The sequence below is a fragment of the Carassius carassius genome, chromosome 8 (genome assembly GCF_963082965.1).
Source record: "Carassius carassius chromosome 8, fCarCar2.1, whole genome shotgun sequence".
Taxonomy (NCBI): domain Eukaryota; kingdom Metazoa; phylum Chordata; class Actinopteri; order Cypriniformes; family Cyprinidae; genus Carassius; species Carassius carassius.
Window position 1 is genome coordinate 18,683,125 of NC_081762.1, and position 25,268 is coordinate 18,708,392.

Genomic DNA, 25,268 nt, shown 5'->3' on the forward strand with positions numbered 1-25,268 from the left:
ACTTCTACTCACCAAGCCAGCATTTATTTGATCCTAAATTTAATTTATTCCAGTGATTTCAAAGATATATATTTTTGAGATAATTACTCCAGTCACATGATCCTTCAGAAATCATTCTAATATGCTGATTTGCTGCTCAATAATAATTTATTATTATTTTTAAAACATCAGGTTTCTTTGATGAATAGAAAGTTCGGAATAACAGCATTTATCTGAAATAGAAATATTTTGTAACACTATAAACGTCTTTATCCTCACTTTTAATGAAAGCATTTTTGCTAAATAAAAGTATTAATTTCTATAATCACCCCAAGCCCCCCAAAAAGAAATCATACTATCTCCAAGCATTATATATACATTTATGAATATAGATATATCGGAAATGTGTTTAAAAATCAAATCACCGTTATTGAAGAAAATTATATGACGATACATATTGATATTGAATTATTGTCCAGCCCTAATCATGACTAGTAGGCTGTTTATGAATGCGCCTCTTGACTCAAGTTGAGTCATCAAAACTTTTGTCATTTTTTGCTAGAAGAGAAAGACTGGCTTAAATGTGCATATTGGTTTAATTTTCAGTTTTTAAAATGAACAGTTTATTTTGTCAAGTTTTAGGACTAGCTACATTACCGAATGGATATACCTCAAATTTAACAGACATGGACTAAAAGCTGCAAATGACATTCAAATTTCAAGTAGTCTGAAAACAAAAATGTAATCGGACCAATCTTTTAATGGTTTCCCAGAAGCTGCAGCAGGATCTGAAAGGTCTTCAGTCAGATTTGGGTGAAGTGTCTCGTCGCTGCGTGAGCTTCTTTGAGGAGAAGCCTTCCTCTTCCAGTGTGCCTGTCCTGCGCTCTGAGCTCAACCTGGCCGTAGAGCACATAGAGAAACTCAACTCCCTCTCCTCTGTTTATCTGCAAAAGTACGTACACAAAGTTATTTCTATTCATGTATTCTAATTAGTCATCAAGGCTTGTTTAGCCTTAGGGACAACCATTATTTGAGTGTCTGTTTCTCTGCATCTGTCAGATTGAAGACGGTGGATGTGTTGATGAGAAGCCTGCAGGTTGCAGAAAGTCAAGTGAAAAAGTATGAGAGTCGACTGAGTGAAGAGGATATTGTCCCTGCTGATACTGCTGCAATCCAGGCCTTGGGAGAGCAGTTAAATGTGAGACACGCGGACACTTCAGTACTGTTCTCTGATGTCCCCTTATCATTTTTGCATCAGAAAACATTTATTTTTTTATAGAAATATCAAGATTCTCTGTCATGTTGGTTTTACTATTTTGCAAGTTGTCTGAGCATTACAGCCAAACTAATAGATAGTAAGTAGATAGGCCAAAGTGGGCAAAGATACAAATCTTTGTCATTATTTGTCTTTTTTATTAAAAAAATAAGAACAAAGACACAAATTACAACTACACATAATATATAAATAAAACAAATAGTGCTTTATTCTCAGGTACAATAGGTGTATTTAGCAGGAGCATTCAATAAACTGAATGAAAAAATATAAAAAATAAAACACTAGGCCTTTATAAACGGATTCCTAAAGCAACTGTATTAAAGTTCTTCAGTCATAACCAGTCCTTGATTATTCTCTTTTTATTTTGGTTTTGAACTCTGATTGGTGAGTGCAGTTGCAAAAGTTCAATTTCAATATACCCAAAGCTCAAATCAGATCTGAAAACTGAAAACAGATGCAACATTCCACGTAGCTCTGAAAATTGACAACTTCCAGTCTGTTTTCTGTTAGAGACAGTGGAAAAGCTAATTTACTGTTAACTTTTTGATTGCATTGCATACTCTGTATGTCACGCTGTTGCAGAAATGGCATTCAGAGCTGGAGGAGCAGAATCACATATTCAACAGTCTGAGTTTAGAGGTCCAGCAGGCTAGAGAGGTCGGAAACCAGCTCAACCAGCTGCACCCTGACCGCAGCCCAGAACTGGACCGCTACCAAGAGAAAGCACAACAGCTCACAGAGAGGTGGAGCGGAGTGCACAGGCAAATGGAGACACGGTGAGTTGTTTCAAAGTCAAACTACCAATATTTTTGGTAATATTCCAGATTATAACATAAATCATAATGTCCTACAGGCAAGCAGATCTGGAGATGCTGGGTTCGGTGCTGCAGCAGTACAGAGAAGGCCACTCCTCTCTCATCCGCTGGATAGAGGAGACCACCGAAAAACAGGAGAACACACAACCCGAGCAGACGGACAGCAGAGCTTTGTCAGAGCAGCTCGCACAGCAAACGGTAAGAGGCGACACTTATATTGATGAATACTTCCACGTGTTGTAAAACAGATGAGTGTTTGATTCAGTATCTGTTCTTCTGTAGGCCTTGGTGGCTGAGATTGAACAGAACCAGGTCAAACTGGATGAATGCCAGACGTACTCTAAACAGTACTGTGCTGCTGTTAAGGTAAGCACTCTGTCAAAGTGACTAGTGTCCGCTACTGCTTATTGCTAGTCATTATGGAGAAATGGAAACATAAACACTTGCTACACAATTTTTTTTTCTTTTCTTTCTTCTATGTTATGCATAAGGACTATGAACTCCAGCTTATGACGTTCAGAGCTTTTGTTGAATCAACCCAAAAGTCTCCTGTGAAAAGGAGGAGGATGCACTCTTCATCTGATGTCATTACACATGAGGTACATGCAGAAAAATCCGGCTCATATGACATTCATTTAATATATATTTATAAAATATTAGTTTGCATCTTGACTTCAGATGCTTTAATCTAAGTTTTCTACTGTGTCTTAGTTTATGGATTTACGCACGCGATACACAGCTCTGGTTACACTGACAACACAACATGTCAAGTATATTAGTGATGCACTGCGGCGACTAGAGGAGGAAGAGGTATGTTATGGTTTTCTAAGCCTCCTACTTTAAGTTTTTTTACCTACTGTATACATGCACAAGTATTTGCATAATAAGGACAACAATCAGATTTCATCATAAAATGTATGCTTAATGAAAATGTTTCCCTCTTTGTGGTACAGAAAGAGGTGGAAGAGGAGAGGCAGGCACGAGTGGACCAGGTCTCAGAGCTGCTTGGCTGGGTCAAGGGCGTACAGGAGCGTGCTGGCAGATCTGCTGAGCCATCACTTGCTGCACAGCAGGTACATATTAAGTGTTGTCTATAAGATATTACCTATTTTTAAATACTCAACAGACAGTAGTATATCAGTCAACGGAGTAGATTGGTTGTGTTAAGTGGCTTTGAAAATACTGTATCTGTCTAACTTCTAGGCTATTAGTGAGCAGCTAGCAGCTAAAAAAGAGGAAGTTGCTGAAGCTATCAGGAGCACCCAAGTCTTCCTGATGTCAAAACAGGCCAGCAAGTGAGTTTGCACTATACGACCTTCAACAGTGGTTCTCAGACTCTCCATACCAAGTGCTGCCAAGTCAGATCAATCAGTGTCAAAGCATTTATTCCAGGTCATTTTGCATCAACAAAAAAAAATTCTTAATATTTACAGTAACCCCAGGCCACTTGAGGTTGTTTTGTATACAATAGTTTAAGAACAACTGCACTACATCCATGAAAATGTTAAATATGTATGCACTTACTTAGACACAAACGCATGCATTGTTATTAATGAAGCACATTTATCTGTAGGCTGTCTCCTGAAGAGCGCGCGCAGGTGGTCTCCCAGCTGGATGAGCTGACGGCCACCTACACTCAACTGTGTGACAGTTCTGCCGCACAGTTGCAACAACTGGAGGAGCAGCTAGCCAAAGAGGAGAAGCGCAAGGTAGAGTTAGAGGAGCAAGAGAAAGTCAACAGTGGCAGAAGTGTTCAACCTTGCCAAAGCGTGCTTCAACAGCAAAAAGCCTGTCTTGAAATGCTTCTGAATTATATTGCTTTGAATAGTTGTCTTCGTCAAGTATCGTCAGTGTGCTAGAGATTTGCTACAGCAGTGTGTATGTGTGAGCTAGAGTGAGTGAATCATTTTTGTGTCTTTTTTTATGTTGCCTGTCACGTGTGGTTTAACATTCATCACCATGTTTATACATCTCACAGACATTCTTATTTAACAGTTATAAAAAATTAATAGCATGGTGTGAAATCTAAATCATTCCTATTTTCTACAACATGCCTGATATCATGTCACCAACATCATCTTTATTGTCATTATTAATCGAGCACATCTGCTTAAATGCAACTCATCGGCTCATTAGAGTAGAATAGTGTGACTTTTTTTGCATCAGAAACTGCTTCTTTAGCCACTTTAGTGTCCATCGAAGCCCATTTGAGCTCATTTCATTTAAATAAGGCACATATAAACATGTAAATGTAAAGGCATAATTGTCATTGCATTCATATTGTTTAGTTGCCACATTTGGTCACAAACATTGTGTAGAACTGTGCACCCATACATACATCAGCCATTATGTAGTGGTTACTGTGTGAAGAATGTTATGTTTGTGTTTGAGTGGCTAAAAGGTAAAGATGTAAACAAGATAGATTCATCAGAAAGCAATCGTTAAAATATTTTTCCTAGGGATTGGTATAGACTGAGCGCAAAAAGCCAGCTATGCAAACCTCCACCTCACTCTTTGAGCATGATGTGTCCAGATCACAGAGCTATGTTTGTTTGTGTGTTTGTATGTGTGATATTGTCTGTTTTCAGTCCATGTCTTTAATACTGTAATTCTTTGTGAAATTTAATGAGCATTTTGCTTCAAAATCACTAACAGCTGCACGGAGAAAATCTAAGACATCTCAGGATTGGGTGTAAGAAAAAATGTGTTAATAAGAATGCAGGACTATCCTTAGTTGACTAGTAACTTGAACTTGAATTGAATTGAACTAGTAATAAGAATTCATATATGCCAGCCAAGATCTTCACACATTCATAGGTAAGTCTAAAAACAAATAATTAGAAAAACTCAGTGTATGAAATTCAGTAATAGAGGTATGAAAATGTAGATAGTCAGTCCCGGGCAGCATATCAGGCAGCTGGAGTGTGGCATGCAGATCGCTAACATCCGGCTTCTCACCCTATCGCGCCTCAAACCGCCGAACCCTCGGCCTGTCAGTGTGTGTGCGTCTAAGGACCACCTCACACGGTAAGTAGTGCTTGCTTTCTCTTACCGTTGCTTTCTTTCTGACCTAGCAATATATTCTCAAGATCCCTTTTCCCTTTTCTTTGGCCTTTTTCTCTTTTCTTTGGTGTAGTTTAAATGTTCAGTTTGTGCATTTTTGCTTTTTTTCACATTGCAGTGCTGTGCTGCCAAATGTTTTTTGCATGTTCAAAATGTAATGTTTTTAAAGATGATACTTGATATTTGTGTTCATTTTTGAATGAATAAATGCATGAATGTTAGTTTCAATATGATTGCTTTTTATGCTGATTTAATTTACTTCAGCTGTGGTGGTGGGCAGTTTTCTCTTTCCCTCCAAATTAAACTGTGAATAAAAATACACTGCAAATTCAAATAAGAAGCGTTTTTAAAATGTATGATTTTTTTATTTCCATAGGGCCAAGAGATCGTCGCTGGAGTAATTGACCTTGGCACCATGGAAACCTTTCCAGTTTTCCAGGCAGCACAGCGTGGCCTCATAGATCAAGATACCTGCCATGTACTGTTGGAGGCACAGGTCATCATGGGTGGTCTATTCCAGCCTGACTCCCCTGATAAACTGTCATTAGATAAGAGTCTTTCCAGTGGTTTGATTGATCAACACACCTACCAATCACTGGAAGAGTTAGAGACTGCCCTTGGTCTTGTCAACACAGTAAAATTTGCAGAGGGTCAGGAATTACCTGTAGCCACTGCTGTGAAAGAAGGTGTCATAAAGGAGCTGATGGGGCTCCGTATACTTGAGCTGCAGATAAGCACTGGAAGCCTGAAGGCTGGTTCCAGTGGAGAAATAGTCAGCATGGATAATGCAAGGGAGAGGGGATTGTTATCCCCTGATCTTTGTCAAAAGCTACAATCCTGTCTTAACCGGCGAGAACTTATTGATCCAAACACAGCAGAAAAACTAAGTCTGGTTGACTTTCAAAAGCGATGTGTTCTCAACCAGGAGAAGAGTCTGCGTTTATTTCCAGTTAAACAGAAGCCAGGAGGAACTGTCTGCTTATGCTCTGGCAGAAAGGTGGGAATATTCCGAGCTGTTCAAGAGGGGCTTATCGATCGGCATGTCACAGTTCGACTTCTGGAGGCTCAGTTGTTTGCTGGGGGTATCTCAGACCCTCGCTCAGGACACAGATTGACTGTTAATGAGGCTGTCCTGCATGGCCTGATGGATCAGGACTTGGCCTGCACCCTCATGACACGACAGCTACAAACAGAAGGAATAATAGATCCTGTCAGTGGGGAGCGTCTAGAGTTGGATGAAGCCATAAAACGAGACCTTCTCTCTCCTCGCATAGCCTTGCATGTACTGGAATCTCTCCAGTCCTTTATGGCAGTAATGTGGCCAGAATCAGGCGAGCTGCTTCCTGTAAGTGAGGCACTTCAGCAGGGTGTTGTCAGTAGAGAGCTTGCTGCAAAAGCCTTGAGAAAACGCCATTCTGTTGGTGCAGTATATCTGCCTGAGAGTGGACAGGTGGTCCCTCTCCATCAAGCTGAGAAGATACTTAAGCCACAGGCAGTGGAGATCCTAAAACACATCCAGGTTCCAGATGTCCTTCCCCATGTGTCTCCGTCATGTTCCTCATACATAAAGCGATTAAGTTCTGGATCTGCGTATTATTCCTCACCCCTTGCCTCACATGCAGATATCAATTATGACTTTCCCTTCATGGAGGAAAGCAGGTCAGAAGAGCAGGTTCAAAACCACCTTCTCAGTCAAGTGATGACACACAGCTACATTAATGCTCACTCAGGAGAACGCCTAGTCTTACTAGAACCAGAATTGGTAGAACTAATATGTAGAAATGTCAAAACTGCAAACCTTGCCAGACCAGTCCAATTCAAAATTTCGAACAAAGTTAGAGTTATGCTGGACAGCAAAGCTATGAGTGGGATTGAAGAGGAAAAAAATGAAGAACTCAAAATTTCACAACATGAAATTGCCTGCAGGGACTCATATATGGAAGAGACTGTAGGAATGACAGTGGAAAAACTCGCACCCTTGATGATCACCAACAGAACCTTTAAAGAGCCTTTGCCTAAAGTCGTTTTGCAAAAGAAAGTTCTATCATCAGAAGAGTATGAACAACACAAGATAAAAGATAAAATTGCAGGCAAGATAACTGATATAGGAGAGGTAGTAGAAAGAACAGAATATCTTGCACCATTGACGGAAACAAACATTACAGAGCTTTCAAATGAACAGATTCAACAAGAAAAGGTTTTGTCATCAAGAGACTATGTAGAACCCAAGATTAAAAAAGATGACACTGACAGCAGAAATACTGACATGGGTAGGACTATAGAAGGAGCAGGGGAAGAACTTGCATGCTTGACAGGCATTGTCCGAACTTCTATAGATCCTTTACATGCAGAGGTTTGGCAAGATACATTTCTATCATCAAGAGAATGTGAAGAACCCAAGATTAAAAAAGATGAAATTGAGAGCAATAACACTTATGTGGGTGAATGCATCGAACTGGCAGAGAAAGACTTTATAGTGCCTTCACATAAAGAGAACTTGCAGGAGAAAGTTCTGTCACCTGGAAGACATGAAAAACCCAAGCTTTTAAAAGGTAAAATTGCCTGGACAAACACTGATATAGGTGAGACAGTAGAAAGAGCAGAGGAAGATCTTGCCCCCTTGACAGGCACAGAAGGAACTTTTATGGAGCCTTCACGTGCAGTTTGGCAAGAGAAAGTTCTATCATCAGGAGAATGTGATGAATCTATAATTTTAAAGGGTAAAATTGCCTGGACAAACACTGATATAGGCGAGACAGTAGAAAGAGCAGAGGAAGATCTTGCCCCATTGACAGGCACAGCTAGAGATTTGATAGTTCCATTACATAAAGAGAACTTACAAGAGAAAGTTCTTTCATCAGGACAACCAAAGATTAAAAAAGATGAAACAGTCAGCAAGAAGACTATCATAGGTGAGACAAAAGAAAGACCAGAGGAAGATATTGCAGCTTTAACAGGCACAGAAATAACCTTCATAGAGCCTACACATGAAGCTGTTTGGCATGAGAAAGTTCTGTCATCAGAAAAATATGAAGAACCTATGATAATGAAAGGTAAAATTGCCTACAAGATCACTGGTATGGGTGAGATGATAGAAAAAGCAGAGGGAGATCTTTCACCCTTAACAGGCACAGAAGAATCTTTTATGGAGCCTTCACTTGTAGTTTGTCAAGAGAAAGTTCTGTCAACAGGAGAATGTGATGAATCTACAATTTTAAAAGGTAAAATTGCTGATGTAAGAGAGGAACTCTTGACAGGCAAAGAAGGAACTTTTATGGAGCCTTCACATGAGGTTTGGCAAGAGAAGATTTTGTCTGGAGAATGTGATGAATCTGAAAATAAAAAAGATGAAATTGACAGGAAGAACACTGAAATGGGTGAGACTAAAGTAAGAGCAGAGGAAGATATTCCACTCTTGACAGTCTCAGAAAAAACCCTTAAGGAACCTTCACAAGAAGAGTACTGGCAAAAGAATGTTCTGTCATCGCTACAATATGACGAACCCAAGATTAATATAAGTAAAATTGCCAGCAAGAAGACTGATATGGGCGAAACTGTAGAAAGGGCAGAGGAGTATCTTGCACCCTCAACAGGGAAAAGCCTCAACTTAACAGTGCCTTTTCAAACAAGCTCAACACTACCAAAGACTGTATCAGATAATGGGGCACCCTCTCAAAATCAATTTATAGATTCAACATTAAATGTATCTGAAAATAAGCAAACACCTGACCTGCAACAGGTGGGGTATAATAGTGGGGTATTTCTAAAGGTATCAGAACAAATGGGCGAAAGCAGTGCATGTACTTCAGATCAAGATACTGTAAATATAAGACAATATGATGAGCTAAATGTCAATCCAGATGAAGCCAAGACAGCAAAGCAGTCAGATGAACTGAAGAAAATCGTTGAACAAAAGGAAAATAAAATTATATTTGAACAACCTGGTAAAGATAAGAAATTATACCCTTCAGAAAATACTTTGTCAGTGGAACTAAGTACTGATGATGTGAAGCTTGAGAGTATGGCTTTGGAACTGCAACAAAGGGGTTTTGTAACTGTAGGTGGTCAGAAAGTTCTTCTGGATGAAGCTGTGGATCAGGGATTGCTTCCAGGGCACACTGCTATTAAGCTTATGGAAAAAGCTGGTCTCTTTGGTGGTTTTCTGGATATTAATGCCTGTAAGTCACTTAGTGTTGAGGATGTGATGCAAGAAGGCATGTTGGATGAGGACCTGATGGCCAGTGTGCTTCATTCAGAAAAGATTTTAGCCGGTGTGATTGATGTGGAGCATGGGCGGTACTGTTCAATAAAGGATGCTGCTGAGGCAGGCCTGTTGGACTCCGATACGGCTGCTCATCTCCTTGAAGCCCAGGTTGTGTCAGGGGGAATAGTTGACCTACGAAGAGACAAGAAATTATCAGTTACCCTTGCAGCCAACTTTGGGCTGATTGAAGAGGGTAGAAAGGAGAAGCTTCTTGCACTGGAAAAGTCATGCCGGGGAAAATGTTCAGATCCAAATTCTGTGCAAACCAAGTTGGCACTACAGTTACAAATGAAAGGAGTGGTGGACCCAAAATCCAAAAAGCCTGTCCCTCTGGAACAAGCCCTTCAAACTGGGTTAATTGGACAGGATGAGGCTCAGACGACTCTATGCCAGCAGGTTGCAGAAGGTGGCATTGTGCATCCTGGCTCTGGAGTTCGCCTTGCTGTTGTTGATGCTCTACAACTGGGTCTCATAGATCACACAGTTGCTGCAAAGTTGATGGAACTTGAAAAGGCATTCAAAGGCCAAGAACAAAGTAGTTTGGATCAAAATACTTCACTTCTTCAGGCTTCTACAGGTTCTATTTATGATGATGCATCAAAAAGCAGGATTACTCTGAGTGAGGCAGTTTCTAAGGGCCTCCTAGGTGAAGAAACAGCAAATAAAGCTATGGACTCATCCAATGTGAAAAGTGGATTGTTGGACCCTCATAAAGCTTGTATTGTGTCCTACTCTGAGCTGATAAACCAGGGTAAAATTGACATTGAGAAACGACAGAGATTCCTTGAAGTGAGACCTTTCAGGGGAGTTTTGCATAAACAAACTGATGAAATGATGACCCTATCACAGGCAATTAAGGCAGGCCAAATAGATCCCATACCAGCAATGAGAGTATTGCAGAGTCAAGCAGATACACGGGGTATCATTAACATATACAGTGGAGAGCGTTTGGCTCTTCCAGAGGCTATAAATAAAGGCCTAGTTGACAAAGACATGGCTAAATGTATTGCTAAAAATCAACTCTCAAAGGGGGGGTTGCTCAATCCAGCAAGTGGACAGAAGGTCTCCAGCATTACTGAGGCAATTGAATATGGGCTTATTTCTACTGAAATGGCTGCAGAACTTCAACACAGTATGGGCCTTGTTGATATGCATGAGAAGAAAAGTTTTAAAATATCAGCTTCCTCAATGAAAGGAACTTCTAGTTCTTTTGTTCCTGAGATGATATCGGAGCATGTCAGTCCTAATGAAATGTCACTTGAGAAAGGTCTGTTGAGTATACCATCACCACCATCATCATATTGTACAGAGGCTGAAATAAAAGATGCAGATCTTCAGAAAAAAGAGGAGCGTGAATCTTTTGACATCCGTCCTGATTTAGAAAGTATGGAACAATTTGTTGATGCCGTGATGCAGGACAGCAATGATACATCATTGAAGGTTCTGACAGAATTTACCTTGAAAGCTGAAAAAAGACTTCAGCAGGCAATTAAAGAGATAAAGCCCACAGAAAGAGAACATTTCAAATCTCAGCCAATCCAAAGCCCTGATCGACCTGAAGAGATGTCTGATTTCAAATGTCAAAAGGTGGAAGATAAGAACTCAACAGCTTTACTTGACCACACCACAGGGATCAAGAGACCGACAGTCAGTGTATCTGCAGTTACTACTGCCATTTTATCAGAAAGCAGTGATAACAGCAAAGAGAAAGTCTCATCTACCGAGCAAACAATAGGAGAGACAGGGATCCAAAGGCAGACAGTAAGTGAATCTGCAATCTCTGAAGTCAGTTTATCAGAGGCTAATGATGCCTTGCAAAGAAAGGAACAAACCCCATCTATAGAGCAAATAGAGGGGCATAGTTTCAAGTGTGAAGCAGATCAGTCAATGTCCAAACCAGAGAAAATCAAGGACAGCCAAGAGACTGGATTGGATCCTTATGCTTCTACAACCACAAGGTCAGTTAAAGTATCAGGAAAGAAGAAAGGCAGAGGAAAAAGTGACAAGCAAGCTAAAATGGAAAGTGATGTAAAGCTACAAGTTTCAGAAACCTCAGCCAGAATTTCACCTATAGAAAAAGCAGAGTTTGATGGACAAGGTGGCTTTACCACTAAACAAAAGCGTATTATGAAAGACGACAAAGAAAAGGTGGTTGAAGTACAGCAATCAGAAACAACCCATGGAAGTGGTAGCACTGCACCTTTGACAGGGAGTGATAAGAATGTGCAAGGCAAAGATTTGGAAATGGGGGTGGATAGAACTGCTAAAGAAACGGAGACCCCCAAATGTGAGTCTGATCATGAAACCAATGAAAAACAAAAAGAGAAGATACAGAACAGTGTCACGACTTACATGGCAAAAACAGACCAGAGTCAGGAAGCTGTTTTGGTCTCTAAGGACCTTGGCACTGAGGTATCAGAAAAGAAGAGAAAGAAGAAAAGCAAAAGTAAAAAATTTAAGCAAGTGTGTGTTGTTGAAACAGAAGGTGTAGAGAAAAGAGATGATGAGACTGAGCAAGAGCAAAAGACAGCAATCCATGAGGTTCAACCTCAAAGCAATCAATCAGATGAGAAAGAAAGTATGAAGAAACTTGAGAAGGCCAGTCAGGCAATGGCACAGAAGGAAATACTTTTAATGAAAGCTAAGGAAAGCATTCTTAGGAAGGTGTTTGAGCGAGGAGTAAGTGAAAAACAAGCTGCTGAAGAATTAGAAGCGATGCGTCAAGTAGCCAGTATTGGAGAATACCGCATTACCACCCAAGAAGAAACTGTTGTAGAGAAGACAAGCACTAAGCCTCCTCAAAGTAAGAAGAAAGACAACAAACTACACCAGACGAGGCAAGAAATGAATGAAAGTGTTGAAAAGTCAGTGCCAAACATTGCAGAGAATCCTCTACCTGGGTCTGATATTGATCCATACTTCTCAGCTAAAGCACAGCTTCAAAACCCAGAAGAAGATGGGCATGACAAGCTTACAAACACAGGATTAAGTGGAAATGATATGAATCAGAATATTCCATCTATTAAAAAATCTGACGACATTGTGGACATAAACCAGAAAGAACTGGCTCTAATCCAGAATTTACAAGGGGAAACCAAAGAAAAAACAGCAGAAGAACACAGCATTGAACAGTTATATACAGATGAAAAGTTGATAGATCCTATGATTGAAGTGACCTTGCCATCAAGCACTGCAGTGACTGACAGCTGTGAAATTGCTAAATCAGTACCCCTCAAATGTGTCTTCGACATCCCAGTAAAGAAGGACTCCAAAGCACTTCTATCAAGTGAAGTGTGTACTCCTTTACAAAATACCAAAACAGCAGTGAAAGAGGCAAGCCGTGAAGTTCATCAAGAAAGAATCGGGGAGCCCCCTTTCGGTGATTATGAGACCACAGATGCACCTTCAATCCAAAAATGTCAAGTTTCTGGTCTACCCCTTATGGAGGTGATCTCAAAGTCTGATACCAAACAGAAAGAACAGGTGGAAGAATATGCAGAGGCTTTAGTGGAAAGGCAGCCTGGAGCAATTCAAATGAATATTGAACAAATAAGCAAAGACAATACAAGAGTTAGCAAGGTAAACAGTAGTTCTGAAGAACTTTCTTGAGGTTTTTCTATATTGTTTACTGCAAATCTTATTCTTTTTAATCTTTTCCTTTTCTTTTCAGTCCTCACTTGTTCGCCAAGAGTGCTTAGAACATGACCAACAGATTGTGTCCTTGCTTTCCATGGTGAGACACATTGAGGTCCGCCTAAAACAGCAGCAGCAGCACCAACAGTCCGTTGGTCGAAGTCTCTCCAGACTTGATGACATAATCAAACAGACAGAGGTAAAAAGATTTGTATTACAGCAAATGTGTGATATGTAGCAAATTTAACAGGTTCTTTAAACTTATACATGCTGCTTTTTCCTTTAATTCTCTTTTCAGATGCTTTTTTTGGAAATTAGTGACCTAGAACCAGAAGTGCACAAGAAGACTGAAGCAGCCACCCAGCTGCTGGAGTCTTGCCCTAAGGATGTTCCACCTCAGCTGCTTATAGCCCTGGAAAAAGATGGGCGAAGCTTAGCTCGGGCTTATAATGCAGCCAGAGACCTTGCCCAGAATACTTTGCAGGGGTTACGAGAACAACGTGATGCACAAAACGTAATAAAAATTCCTATGATGTTTAGTTTAGAGAGTTTGTTTTTCATGACCGAAAAGTTTCTTTTAAATATCTTTGTGTGACATATATGTTTTATAGAAAGCTGTAAGCTGTCAGCTGAAATCTTTACAAGAGAAAGTTGACAAACTTCTTAGCTGGCTTAAGGATACTGAGATGCAAATGCAGGAAGAAACAGGGGTAGATGGACAAACGGTGGCCGAGATCACTCGTAAGCAACAGTTGTGCAAGGTAAGACATCAACAGTGATGGTATCATATCTAGCTTTACAGAACACATATTTACATTTGTAGTTACAGTGATGGGATCTTTTTCACAGTCATTCTTTTTTTCCCCTTACAGATGTTGCAGAACTCCCTCGCTGCCCGATCTAATGAAGTCAGCAGTGTGGCATTCAATATTCAAGTGTTTATCTCTGAGCATGCTCAGGACCTGTTGCCTGATCAGAGCAGGCATCTCCTTGGACAACTGGAGCAGTTACAGAAGGTCTTTCACCAGGCTGTTGGTCTCAATCATGCTAGGGCAGAGGCACTATCAGCCCAGCAGGCAAGAGAGAACGAACAAATGAGGAAAGAACAGGAAGAAAAAGAAGAGAAAATGGAAAAAGAGAAACAAACTACAAGGGATAGAGAGGTTTGCAAACAGATGCTTGTGCTGCCAAATTAAAAACAACAATATTACATTTTGCTTTCGATAGACTCAAAATCATTCAACTGAGATAAAGGAAAACTTCTAATGCATTAAGAACAGAACATTTGTGGTAACAGTTGACCACACTACTGATGCATGCATGAATACATATTAGCACGAATGCTGCATTTAAAAAAATGAAAATAATGTTCACATGCACGTAACTATCAGTATGGTCTACTACTTCAGTTCATTTTACAGCACTATAATAATGCTGATCTGTTGTTTCAGTAATGCTTCTGCAGGACTCAACAATAACGACAAGCCATAGTTTAGATTTTAGTTGTCTTACGCAAAAGTCTAATGCCTAAAACATAATTTTTTTAAATACATTTCTATATGATGTTTATTTAGAAATTAAAACAAAAGCTCATGTATGTTATCCAGCTAGATAACATTACCTTAAATCAATAGAATTCCTTATTGTTGAGCTCTGTTCTATTGCCACCTGCATTTTTAAACTTGAGTATGCTAGCTGCATTAATGAATATAACGTGTATATTAACCTGTCTGCCTTGCTCTTACAGATTGCCACTGAAGACACATTTGGAAAGCACTAAAGATTTAAATGTAGCCTCACTTTATAGCTTGCTTGTTTTTTAACCTTTCTTTTTAGTAAAAGAAGAAAATATCTAGCTGAGTCTTATCATTTGTCCTAAGTTCTTTGTATGTTATGTTTCTGCTTTACTGGCCTTTGTGTTTTTTTTTGTTTTTTTTGTACTTTGTGTGATGAATTTGGACACATCATGCTCAACCAGTGTATGTTTTTTACTTTGTGTGAAATCTGGCAAGTGTGAGTTTGGTGGGGTAAAAAGATTAATATGATGAAGTTTAAGAGAATTAAGATTATGATTGATCAAATGCATCTTTATCACTGTTTCTTCCTCCTTTCTTACCGTCGATGTAGGTTGTGCAGCAGAAGAAGGCAGAATGCTCTCAAAAACTGGAGAATCTCTCAATGTGGTTGGCTGGTGCTGCCAGCCTCCTGGCCAATCAGATAGTTGGAACCGAGTCAGATGATGTGAATGAGTTACAGCAGAAGCAAAGAGAGCTTAAGGTGCGATAAAGAGACACATCTGACATTTACTTAATGCAGCTTTATTACACAATGTCTTAACGTAAGACATTACTTTTAATGTTTGGTTAATTGTTGTTGTTTTTTTACCCTATAACTATAGGAGGTGGAGAAGGACCTTCAGACCAAAAGTGACTTGTTGAATGAGACTATACGCTCAGTGGAGGAGTTCCTGTCTGATCGGGGTGATAGTTTAAGTCCTGAAGAGAGGGCCAAACTACAGGGGACTCTTTCACAAATGAAAGAGCAGCACAGCTCACTTACAAACTCAGTCCGCTCTTCACTAGCTAAAGTAGACACTGCCATTGTCACAACAGTGCAGCAGAACACACAGAAAGTAAGCAATTTTCATTTCGTTCTCTTTAATTTGTCAGCATTTGTTATTCATTGTTGCATTTTCTCCTACCCAAGGCTAAAGCAGAAGAGCAGATGCAGGAGACACAGGAAAAAATAGACACACTTCTCAGAGAATTGTCATCACTGGATGACTCAAAGAGGAGGTCACTTGGCAGCACCGTCCCTGACACCCCATCATCTGGACCACCAGAGAATGCTCTGAATTCTCACAGTGACCTGCTTCAGGTCAGATTCTTAAATAGATGTTGATCATTATCAGTTTTACCATTATGCCAACTCAATTCAGTTTAGCATTTTGTTGATTCCACCAGACGGAGCTGCAACAGTTACAAGCTCAACAGGCTCACCTTCAGCAGGTGGCCCAGTCTGTCCGCTCTCTCCTGGAACAGCCCGACTCCAGTGTGCCACCAGAGAAGAAGGAACGCTTACGGGCAAAACTAGACCAACTACAGAGTCAGCATCAGGAGCGCCTTCAGAACTGCCAGGACAGGCTCAGGCGGACAGATGCCCTCAGAGATGAGTTTGCCAAGTTTGTGCAGGAGCATGGGAACCTGGGGACATGGCTGGATCAGAGTCAACAAGAACTACGTACACTCGGGGAAGGGGAAACTGATGCAAAGGGTCTACAAGACAGGATAGAGGAGCACAAAAAGGTATCAAAATATGGTGATGTCTAACATAATACATTTACTTCGTGAAGAAAATAAAATACTTAGAATTTGTTTCTCTGTATTATACAGCTTGCAGAAGATGTCATCTGTCACAAAGCTGATCTACGCTTTGTGACAATCTCTGGGCAGAAGGTTCTGGATTCAATCCAGGGGGCCTTGGAGAAGGTGGGCAGTACAGATCCAGCTTTGGAGGAAACCAGACACCTAGTGAGTGGCAAGCTCCAAGATGCCACACAGCGCTACAGTTCATTACACAGCAAGGTGGGTACAAAACAGCTTTGTTTTCTTTCAGTCAGCAATGGGCTGAAGACATACTGACTCTTGTGTGTTCATTCTTTCAGTCCTCGGAACTTGGCACCCGTCTCTCAGGTCTCCTGGAGCGATTCCAACACTACCAAGATGAGGCTGGTTCTTTAGGATCCTGGCTGAGCACTCAGGAGCAAAATCAGACAGTATTTAAGCCCAGCGGAGAGCAAACGGACACTCAGACACTGCAGCATACTCTCAGTACTCTACAGGTTGGATTATTAATGCTTTTCTGGCTAAACTATTGGAGGAAAGCTTATAAACAACTTTACCGGATGGATAAACTAATGGAAATGATCACCTAAGCAAAATGTAGTTCACATACTCTTAGGAATAATCGTAATTAATCACCTTTTTCTTTCTTCTGCTGTCTTCTCTCAGCTGTTGCAGGATGAGTTGGCAGAGCGTTCGGTACAGCTTGAGAAGGTCAAGAGGGCAGGAAAAGAGCTGGTCAGCACTCAGGAGTCCCCAACTCTCAAAAATGCAGACATTAACAATCTTACAGGTAATTTCATTTCCATTATCAGCAGATAACTTTGAAAGAGTGTCATTTTGTAGGTTCATTCCACCATGCAAGTGTGGACATGCACTGTCCTTGAAAACCTTTTTTTTTTAGATGTTTTTGTAAGAAGTCTCTTATGCTCACTGAGGCTGCATTTATTTGATCAAAAAATACAGTTAAATAATATTAGTACAGTTCAAAATAACTATTCTATTTTTATATTTTTTAAATGTTTTATTTTTGAGATGGAAAAGTTGAATTGGGCTTGGTCATTTCAGATGCTCTGGAGAAGCGCTTTGAAACCCTGTCTAATTCAGTGTCAGTGAGAGCTGAACAGCTTCAAACCGCCGTTGCCCAATCAGTCAGCGTTCAGGAGGGGCTTAAAGCACTGCTGGCATGGTTAGATGGACTACCTTTATCACCTGGCGCAGTCCAGCCCACTGCTCAAGCAGTACAGGATGCTCTGACACAAAATCAGGTATTTTGTTAAACGCACCATCACAATCATCAGTATCAGACAGAAAAAAAACTTTCCTTAACCAGGAATTATGTTTTCTTCACCCATGGCATTTCCCCCTCAGAAAATACGTCAGGAACTGCTTTCAAGGCAGGGCAGCGTGGATGCGACTCTGGACTCTGTGTCCAGGCTTCTGAAGTCTGCAGATGCATCGACCGCGTCTGACCTGCAGGGGGCACTTCAGGACCTGAGTCAGCGCTACACAGCGGCCCAGGCCAAACAGACTGAAAGAGAGACTGAGCTGCGGAGACTTTTGCTCAAGTTGGAGAGCTTTGAGCGCCAGAGTGCAGACCTCCGCAGCTTTACGCAGAGTCGAGAAAGGGCTCTCTGCCCAGTAGGCCAACCTGACTGCAGCGTTGATGACTACAAACAGACCATAGAGGTCAGAGAATTAGGTTTTTGTTATCTTTGGCCACAGATTTACGTACTTTCTGAAAGATGACATGTTTATTGGCTGATGTCCGATGTCATCAATTCTGTCTTTTCCATTAAAGGAGGTGAGATCAGAAATTACCCAAGAGTCAAGTCAATTAAAGTCATTTGTCGAGCTTGGTTCAGACCTAAGCAAGTCTGGGATCCTTGCCAATGCACAAAGCCTTCTGGACACAACCAAAGAGGTTTCTGAGGACTTTGCACGCTTGGAATCCAATGTCAATGAGAGGTCAGTGGAAAGAGTTGTGAAAAAATTATATTAAACCAGTGTTATTTTAGAATTGTTTTTTTATGATTATAATTTGTATTCATATTTTGAGTTAGCTTTTATTTTCAGCATTTTCATCTCAGTTATTTTAAATAGTGTTATGTTTTTTTGTCAATTTGAATAATAATAACTAGGGAAAAGTTTTATTTATTTTTTTTCTGTTTAGTGAAATTATTTCTTCAAAATATTTGACATTTATATTTAATTAGTTGCCATCTAATTTTTTTGTTAAGTTTAAGTATTTTTTTATCTAAAATGTATATTTGATTTAATTTCGGCTTTATTATTCCGTTGACAAAATGTTTTAAATAGTTTTAGCTAGCAATCATAACCGTCTTCCACATTTAACTTCTTTCTCCAGACTGGTAAAAGAATTATTGCTGTCATGAAATATTCAGGAGATTGTAATATTGTCCCCCTTAATGTCTATGGCAGTTACAGTCATGAGTAGAATAGTTAGTCTACTCTGTTCTAAGCTACTCTGTGTCATAGTTTCATCTTGAAATGTGATGCCCCGCCAACTCTAATTGCTTTGACATTTGACATGTGACAAAAATAAAGACAGTATGGACAGGGTCAGAATACTCTGCGCCATAAAGAAAATAGCATCATGCTAAGCCAGTTTGACAACACTGTATCCGCCGTTATGGAAACCATTTGGCCACATCCCTCCTTAAGATGCCAAACTGGGGCTCCAAGCATTTCAGATGTCCTCAGAGACGGCTCATAAAACAGTTGGTCATGTGCTCAAGTCTAAATCCACTCCACATATCTCTAGGAATACTTGTAAGTGGGAAGTGGGATAATTGTAGTATAAACTGAATGTAAAGGGTAGCATGTTGGGACATGACTTCTGACCCTAACTGCTGCTAACAATGGTAGAGAGGCATGCTGTCCACATTAAGAGTCTGGAGTGGAGTCTGGCTCTGCTTAATATTGCACACAATGTCCTGATCTATCACCGTGACCTAAAATAGCAGCATGAAGTGTTGACATATTAATAGGAGGTCAAAGATGTCTGGTTGTGTCCTTTTACAAGATATTTTACTCCTCTGGTGGTTTAGATTAATTTTTACCTCATTTAAACATTTTAAACTAAGAAAGGAATCATTCATTTTTAAACTGAGTATGAAAGCTGATTTATTTTACATGGAGCAAGTTGCCTCATTGGAGGCAGCATTGTGTTACCATTAACAAAATTGAATCTTTTTTTCCTGTCTGACTTTTTCCTGTGTCCTTCACAGTTTTGATTCCATCCAGAGCTGCGTCCAGGAACTGGCAGAGTTCCGCTCTCGCTCTGGCTCCCTCCTCAGGTGGCTGCAGACAGTACAAGAACAACTTCCTGCTAAAGAGCCCAACCTAAGCACAGAAAGCCTGCAGAGAAGAGCACAGCAGCTTAAAGTAGGACTGTAGTCCTCTCTATTTACAGTGTTCTGACATCATTTTCTGATTTTACTGAGGTGAGCTGTAATTAACACGTCTCATGGATTTACTTGTAGGATCTACTCACAGAATGGGAGACCCAAGGAAGCCAAGTCCAGGAGCTGAACAAGACCAGTTCACAACTGGAGAATTTAATTATTAACATCACATCTCCCAAGAATAAGACTGGTAGGCAAAACAACATCGTGGCGGTTCAGGGCCAGTGCTCCTTTTTTGTTTGAAGCTAGTACTTCATGTTTCCACTATGAATATTTTTGGACTCCAAAGATAATTCACTCAAAAATGAAAACTGACACCATGTACTCATCTTCATGTCATTCAAAACTAGTAAGAACCCTATTAGAATATATGTGAAGTATGAGCAAAAAAGCTTGATTTGTGTTCCTGATTAAAACAGTTTTATGGTGATTTTGCACCCTTTCCCAAATAATGTTGTTACTTTATGGAAAAGAGCAACTGGTACATTATTACAATTTTCTCCTTTTGTGCTTCCAAGTCATGCTGGTTTGGAATGACATGAGGGAGGGTTTTTGAGTGAACTATCCCTTTAAGCATCTGCCACCTTCCAAACTACTAATTTTCAGCATATTATGTTTGTCTCGGTGTGTAAATCCTCTGTGTTGAGTATGTCTAGCTGCTTGTATGTGTGTGCTGCGCCAGCATGCCTGTGAATTATTGTGGCGTTGTCTGAGCGTGTGTCTGTGTGTCTTTCTCCCAGGTGTTTCCCAGCTCAATGGTGCTTCCAGCCCCAACAGTGTTAATGGCATTCACACCTGTAAAGGTGAGCCTACTCCACACCTTTAGCCAGTGAGCTGTGCAGCATCCACATCACTGGAGGCTTTTCTCTATTAGACATTTCCATTCCTCTTCACCCTTTCACTCACTCGTCCTATTTTTCTTTGCATTGCTTCTTGTCCTGTTCTGTTAGTTTGCTCTCAGAGTATGTGCAGATTGGTGTCATCTGTCTTTGTGCATATGACCAATGTGTCCAATCATTTAGGCTTTCTTTCACACCAGCAGTGCATATAAATATAGTACAAAGGACTGTTGACACTCTGTTCACATTTTGCAAGTATTAAGTTTGTCCAGTCATAGTTGTCAATATCCAATGTATTGGTTCCCATTGTAGTGCATCAACAAAACTGCATTGGTATAACATAATGTCAAAAATAATATTTTTGCCTTTTAAAGGGGTTTTTATGGAACTTCACACATCAGTCTTGGGATATATATATATAATGTTGTTGTTTTTTGTGGCCATTAATTTAAGAATCTGTTCCAGCAGCTTGCTAATTTGTTCCCTGTTTTTAGAAAAACTAAATTTTATAAACCAAATTAAATGAAAACAAGGAAACAAATTAGTAAATGTGGAAATGATTTACCTAAAACAAAGGAAGAAATTAATCAAACGTCCTTGATTTAAATAAAAAAAGGACATGAATTAATACAACATGTCCACACGACAAGTCGTGAAGCATATTCTTAATTTGTATCCACAATCAATATATTATGTTCCGCATATCATGTGCAGAGCTCAAGATTTTGTTCTTCACAGCTGAATGGATTTTACTACAGTCAAAATCTAACCTTCAGCTTATATATCATTGCTTGAAAAATAGCACAAACATGATGCAGTTTAATAACTATGTGGCCTCGTCATCGGCCTGCTGGGACTGTACTTACATCAACATTTCTTCACTCTCACCCTCAGACTTGACAGAGATCCAGGTGGCAGTGGCAGATGTGAACTGCAAGTATGAACAGCTGGGCAGTGACATGAGGGAAAGGAAGGGTAGGCAAGAGGCCTCTCTAGACCTGCGGCAGAAGGCCAGGCAGGCCACTGAGGCTCTCATCCAGTGGCTGGGTCCCCGTGAACAGAGCCTGGCACAAGGGCAGAGCGCCTCACCTTCTCGGCCAGAGCTGGTGCGTGCTCAAGCCCAAGAAACCAAGGTAACTTTCTGAGAAAATGTAATACATCTGTAACAGAGGTATCAAACTACAGGCCCCTACAGAATAAATATCTGTAATCTGGCAATTCATTTTTTGTAATTTAGTTTTGTCTTTAATGTCATCCCATCACTAAAGGATTGTTAAAGGGGTCATGAAAAGCAATAGTGATCACGTAATAAAAACAGTTACTCACACTTGTGTGTCTTATCATGACCGTTGGATCCAATATAGTCAGCACAGCATCGTCTTTTAGTTTCAATCTTTTTGAAAATGTCACGTCAAATTGGGCCTTGTTTGTAAACAAATCCGCGTAAGGATGCCTTCAATATAAGCTGGCGGAGTAACTACAAAGTTTTGAGTTCTGAAACTTACAGGATGTTTTTATAGTACAATGACCTCTTAAAAGATCAAGGGAATTTAGATTTCTCAGTTCATGACCCCTTAAAACAGTAGCCCTAGCCATCATTCCATGTGATTACATTGTGACAGACATCTGACAGACAGGTACCTGTGTCCAGGTTTTACTTGCTGAGCTTGCCGACCATTCTGGGAAAGTGGAGGATCTAAAAAACATTCTCAATCAGCTAATAACAGATAATCCTGATTCTCCTGATGCAGAGATTTGGAAACGTCAGCTTGAAGACATAGGTCAGTGATGTGTTTTAAGTTCATTTTCATTTAGTGAGCTTCGTCTCTGTACCAATAACTAACTATAACAACAGAATAGTACATTATTATTCATTGCTGGTCACAAGGCGAGAGCTGGGTGCAGGAAATGGCAGGCGGAAAATAATGTATGCTCCAAGAAAAGCTACGACCTTCAGATCAAATATCCTGATTTTTAATTCTGGTTTTCCATGTGTTGTCAAAGTGCAAATTTATTGTGTTTTAATATATTTATTAATACATTCAGAATCAGGATATTGCTCTCTCTCCTAGACTCACGGTGGACGAAAGCCAATCAGACTGCAGCACAGAGGCAGACTGAATTGGAAGCGTGTGCTGATAGGCTGGGAAGTTTTGCTGCAGCAGCCAATCAGCTAGGACCATGGCTACGAGAGAAAGAGCTGATGATGAGCGTATTAGGCCCACTGAGTATCGACCCCAACATGCTCAACACACAGAAACAGCAAGTGCAGGTAAATTAATCTTCTTGCTTTGTCTACCAAATTAAAGATTGGACAACAAATCTATAAATAGCACTTTATAGGGGTCTATCGCTCAAAACAGATTATCATCAAATACAGTTTAAACACATTGACAGTGTCTGTGTTAATTGCCATATAATAGTTTCCACTAATAGAAGTAGTCCTACTTCAAAAGGCAAATCAATTATTGATCCATGAAGTTATCTCATAAAATAGTTCATGAAAATCTTTTATAAAGTACAATGCAAAAAATAAAAGCTTAAAACTAGAGTTGCTTATATTCTTCTGTTTTAAGTGCATTGATGTATTTTTCTACACACAGAATAAAAAAAATGGTTATTGACATCATATGTGACATCTCTTTTAAATCTCTTTCTTTATTAGTTCATGCTACGTGAGTTTGAGACGCGGCAACCCCAGTTTGACCAGCTGTCTCGAGCGGCAGAGGGAATCCTCTCCCCGTCTGGAGATGAGGGTTCTAGAGATGGACAGGACCTAGAGGAGGTGAGGCAGGAGCTGGCAAACATTTCACGGCAATGGGAAGACCTCACTTCTTGTCTCACCGGCCGCTCGCAAAAGATCGACCAGGCACAGGGAACCAGCGAGCGCTATCTGGCCCTGCTCAGAGAGCTGTCTCAGAGCGCGACCGATCTAAGCGAGAGGCTGGATGCGCAGGCCTCTCTAAGCGCTCAGCCTGAAGCCCTGCTCCGTAGGCTTCAAGAAACTGGGGAGATCCGTGCTGAGCTGGAACAGAGACGGGGTCAACTGGTCCAGGCTGAGCAGCTGTGTGCAGAGCTCAGCACAATTGTAGCTGAACTGTATCTCAGAGATGAGTTACACAAGAGACTGGAGAGTGTTAGCGGACCCCTCAAAAACCTAGAAGAACGGGCTGGTGAGTAACAGTTTGCAGTTTGGAAATGAAGAAATTAAGACTTCAGTACGTTAGTATTTTACAGTTAAATAAAACATTTTTACTTGACTTATTTTTTTATGCAGATGCACTCTCCAAAGAGTTTATTAATTCTTTCCAAATATAGCTACTCAAATCAAAACTCCTGTGTCTTTTTATTTCGCGGTGTATATCACAGAAAAACAAAATATGGCAAAGTCAGTTTTTACCCAATATTGTGCGCCTACTGTAATGTGCGGTTTTGTGCATGTACATAATAGTAACTGCCCCCGTCACTGCTGTCTTTCAGCTGATGGCTTGTCCCAGCTGCAGGCCGCCCTGTCCAGCACTCAACAGTTCCAGCAGATGTTTGACGAGCTTCGTGGCTGGTTGGACGGGCAGGCTGGGAATCACACAGCTGGAGTTTCTGAAGCCCTTCCTTGCCAACCTGATGCTCTAAAGACCCTTCTGGCCCAACAAGAGGATCTCCAGCGGGCCATAGCACAACAACGTGGATCCTATGAGCTCATCCAGGCTGAGGGGGCATCTCTACTGGCATCCCTCCCCGCTGGAGATGAGCGCTTATCCCTACAGACTCGACTAAACATCTTACGGCAAGACTGGGAGGGCATGAACCAACAAACCTCTAATAAACACAGTCGAATAAAAGAGACGCTGTCCCGTGCTGAGCTGTACCAACAACATCGCAATGAGCTTGTACCTTGGGTTGCAGAATGTGAGGAAAGGGAGGTGGAGATCCACCCATCACTGGATCCCGCCACCTTAGACGAGGCTTTGCAAAAGGCTAGACAGTTAAGTCTGGACTTGGATCGTCGTCGCCCTCTCTTAGAGTCTCTGAACACGGCAGCAGATCAGCTGCTGGAACAGAGCTGCGCTGGTGAAGAGGAAGTGAGGGATGAAAAAGCCCAGCTTAATCGCAGGATAGACGGTCTCTCTGAGCGACTACAGGGCCGCACGGCTCAGCTAGAAGAGTTGGGAAGCAGACTGAAGGAGTTTGAAGATGGGAGACTGGCCGTGGAGAGAAGACTTGAGGCAGCCAAGCATCAGATCGAGGTTCAGGAGGCGCTGGGGCCGCAAGCTTGTAGCAACAAAAGCCTGGAGCGTCTGCGTAGACAACAGGAACTGTTAAACTCTGTACAGCCACAGGTGGTGTACCTACGAAATCTGGCGCAGGGGCTGCTGCAGGATGCCCCCGAGATCTCCAGGGCCGGTGAAGATGGCGGCCACAGGCTGCTGCAGCAAGCTCGTGATACAGAAAAAGAGTTTGAAGAAGTTACTGAGAAGGTGAGAAAATCTGCATATGATCAGGAGCCTCTGGAAAGTGTCAGGACTGAGGCAGTAGTTGGGATGTTATATATAACCTGATTTGTAGTTTATGTCTGCGCTCATGTCATGTTTGCTGAAACGAGACACAGTCTTTTTCTGGCTGTTGGTCTAGA

General features: G+C 40.9%; 1 protein-coding gene across 9 annotated transcripts in view; it reads left to right on the forward strand.

Moving 5' to 3' along the window:
• LOC132145458 (microtubule-actin cross-linking factor 1-like) overlaps nucleotides 1-25,268 on the forward strand; it is a 170,047-nt gene that overhangs the window by 99,404 nt on the left and 45,375 nt on the right. For all 9 annotated transcript variants that reach the window (XM_059556506.1, XM_059556513.1, XM_059556514.1 and 6 more), the window contains 34 exons: nucleotides 753-931; nucleotides 1,039-1,177; nucleotides 1,838-2,031; nucleotides 2,109-2,268; nucleotides 2,353-2,436; nucleotides 2,562-2,669; nucleotides 2,782-2,880; nucleotides 3,024-3,143; nucleotides 3,274-3,365; nucleotides 3,644-3,779; nucleotides 5,510-8,354; nucleotides 8,481-12,976; nucleotides 13,068-13,229; nucleotides 13,329-13,544; nucleotides 13,642-13,791; nucleotides 13,903-14,193; nucleotides 15,158-15,307; nucleotides 15,429-15,662; nucleotides 15,737-15,907; nucleotides 15,994-16,335; nucleotides 16,423-16,614; nucleotides 16,695-16,871; nucleotides 17,041-17,164; nucleotides 17,440-17,639; nucleotides 17,743-18,060; nucleotides 18,173-18,339; nucleotides 19,623-19,779; nucleotides 19,878-19,989; nucleotides 20,540-20,602; nucleotides 21,533-21,771; nucleotides 22,290-22,419; nucleotides 22,711-22,910; nucleotides 23,304-23,811; nucleotides 24,119-25,113. In XM_059556506.1, coding sequence (XP_059412489.1) covers nucleotides 753-931; nucleotides 1,039-1,177; nucleotides 1,838-2,031; nucleotides 2,109-2,268; nucleotides 2,353-2,436; nucleotides 2,562-2,669; nucleotides 2,782-2,880; nucleotides 3,024-3,143; nucleotides 3,274-3,365; nucleotides 3,644-3,779; nucleotides 5,510-8,354; nucleotides 8,481-12,976; nucleotides 13,068-13,229; nucleotides 13,329-13,544; nucleotides 13,642-13,791; nucleotides 13,903-14,193; nucleotides 15,158-15,307; nucleotides 15,429-15,662; nucleotides 15,737-15,907; nucleotides 15,994-16,335; nucleotides 16,423-16,614; nucleotides 16,695-16,871; nucleotides 17,041-17,164; nucleotides 17,440-17,639; nucleotides 17,743-18,060; nucleotides 18,173-18,339; nucleotides 19,623-19,779; nucleotides 19,878-19,989; nucleotides 20,540-20,602; nucleotides 21,533-21,771; nucleotides 22,290-22,419; nucleotides 22,711-22,910; nucleotides 23,304-23,811; nucleotides 24,119-25,113 — 13,950 coding nt within the window. The remainder of the gene's footprint in view (nucleotides 1-752; nucleotides 932-1,038; nucleotides 1,178-1,837; nucleotides 2,032-2,108; nucleotides 2,269-2,352; nucleotides 2,437-2,561; nucleotides 2,670-2,781; nucleotides 2,881-3,023; nucleotides 3,144-3,273; nucleotides 3,366-3,643; nucleotides 3,780-5,509; nucleotides 8,355-8,480; nucleotides 12,977-13,067; nucleotides 13,230-13,328; nucleotides 13,545-13,641; nucleotides 13,792-13,902; nucleotides 14,194-15,157; nucleotides 15,308-15,428; nucleotides 15,663-15,736; nucleotides 15,908-15,993; nucleotides 16,336-16,422; nucleotides 16,615-16,694; nucleotides 16,872-17,040; nucleotides 17,165-17,439; nucleotides 17,640-17,742; nucleotides 18,061-18,172; nucleotides 18,340-19,622; nucleotides 19,780-19,877; nucleotides 19,990-20,539; nucleotides 20,603-21,532; nucleotides 21,772-22,289; nucleotides 22,420-22,710; nucleotides 22,911-23,303; nucleotides 23,812-24,118; nucleotides 25,114-25,268) is intronic.